We start from the raw sequence: 1,468 nt of genomic DNA, 5'->3' as shown, positions 1-1,468 counted from the left end.
GAGGGGGGGTGGGGGAGGGGGGAGGAGCGAGGCGAGAACTGAATTAGTAAATGAAAACTCATGTTTCCATATTTATTTACAAATGAGGTCACCATTTCAACAGACAATGTGCTTTGTGTAGCATAATAATATGTTATTTTCGACCACGTCGACACGATTTAATCAAGTCAATTTTAAAGGCTGGTAGTATCGTCACTGCTTGTAAGTACCAACCCTGGCTGTGCTCTCTCGTACAATATATACAACATTTGATAAATAACAAAGACATAAATATTAAGTCATAATATCTGTCCAAGAGGCGTCTAATCTTTAAAAGGCATCTCCAGTGACCAACGCGGAAAAAATGCTACGTTTATGCATGAGAAAGCAACGGCGGTGACTGAGAGAAGATCAAAGCGTTATTGCTGTCTATGGCAAAGTCATGAGCTTGTAAAACGTTTGTGGTTTTGTTAGGGTGGGTGGCCGAGTGAGCTATAACAATACAGAGAAATAATTATCGTCTTTCAATCACAGGAAGGCAGGCATGCGAGGGAGCAGTGCATGCATGCTGTTACCTGGCACAGAAAGGTCCACGCTGTCCATAGCCAGACCACTGACCGGATGTCCGTAGGGGCTCTGGTCAGTGCTGGAGGGCGGTGAGAGGCTATGCAAAGAGCCTGTGCTGCCCGTTGGTGACACAGGTTGTTGTTTGACCACTGAGCCGGTCGGGTAGCCGCCTCGAATTTGTTGGCTGTTCCACTGATACAGTCCGGACATTCCGCCATTACTGCTACCCACGTGACCAGCAGCGGAGACAGAGGAGGGATACAGGCCGTGGTGGTGCTCCCTGGGAGAGTACAGGGACATTGGAGGTAAAGATGACAGATCAGAGGTCGAGGGGTCACGCGAGCTGTAAGGTGGGAGGGACGAAGGGTGGTGATTTTCTCGTAAGGACGCGGCATTCCCGGCGTCTTTTCCGTACACTGAAGATGATGAGTCTCCTCGTGTGTTGGAATAGGAGGAGGGGAGGGAAGAGAGCGGTGGGAGGCCTTCACCACCTCGTACCATGCCCGAGGTGTCACCGCGAAGACCGCTGTACCCGGAGGGACTACTGCCCGGGTATTTCCCGGCGGCAGTTGTGCCACTGTCTCGTCCAGTTGTGTCCCCTGTCACAGCCGAGGATGGGGACAACATCGACTCTCGTGACGACGATGGGAGACTCGGGTGGTGCGTGCTGGTATCTCGTGACGTATGGTCCGACGTGATGGCCCCGTCTCGTTGGTACAGCACGTCACTCCGAGACGAACTCCCTGAATCGCGCATGGCAACGGCGGCGGAGCCCATGACGTCACGGTCATATGCCGGTGGCGTCACGTTGCTAGGGGCGGGGTACCCTCCTGCTGCTGCTGCCGCTGCTGCGGTATGTCCTAGGCTCGATAGATTGTAGTCTGGAGTCATGCCGCTGTTGATGGAGGAGAGAGGGTGGTGG

The 1,468-nt window shown here is 53.1% G+C and overlaps 1 protein-coding gene across 1 annotated transcript in view; it reads right to left on the bottom strand.

The window, feature by feature from the left end:
• Positions 1 to 34: 34 nt before the first annotated feature.
• Positions 35 to 1,468, bottom strand: part of LOC101845123 (forkhead box protein C1) — a 5,409-nt gene continuing 3,975 nt past the window's right edge. The window contains exon 2 of the mRNA XM_005105912.3: positions 35 to 1,456. Within this exon, the coding sequence (XP_005105969.2) occupies positions 508 to 1,456 (949 nt within the window). The 3' untranslated portion in view covers positions 35 to 507. The remainder of the gene's footprint in view (positions 1,457 to 1,468) is intronic.

The sequence above is a fragment of the Aplysia californica genome, unplaced genomic scaffold, assembly GCF_000002075.1.
Source record: "Aplysia californica isolate F4 #8 unplaced genomic scaffold, AplCal3.0 scaffold00500, whole genome shotgun sequence".
Lineage (NCBI taxonomy): Eukaryota > Metazoa > Mollusca > Gastropoda > Aplysiida > Aplysiidae > Aplysia > Aplysia californica.
Note: the sequence above shows the minus strand (reverse complement) of the source record. Positions and strands in the feature narration are given on the sequence as shown.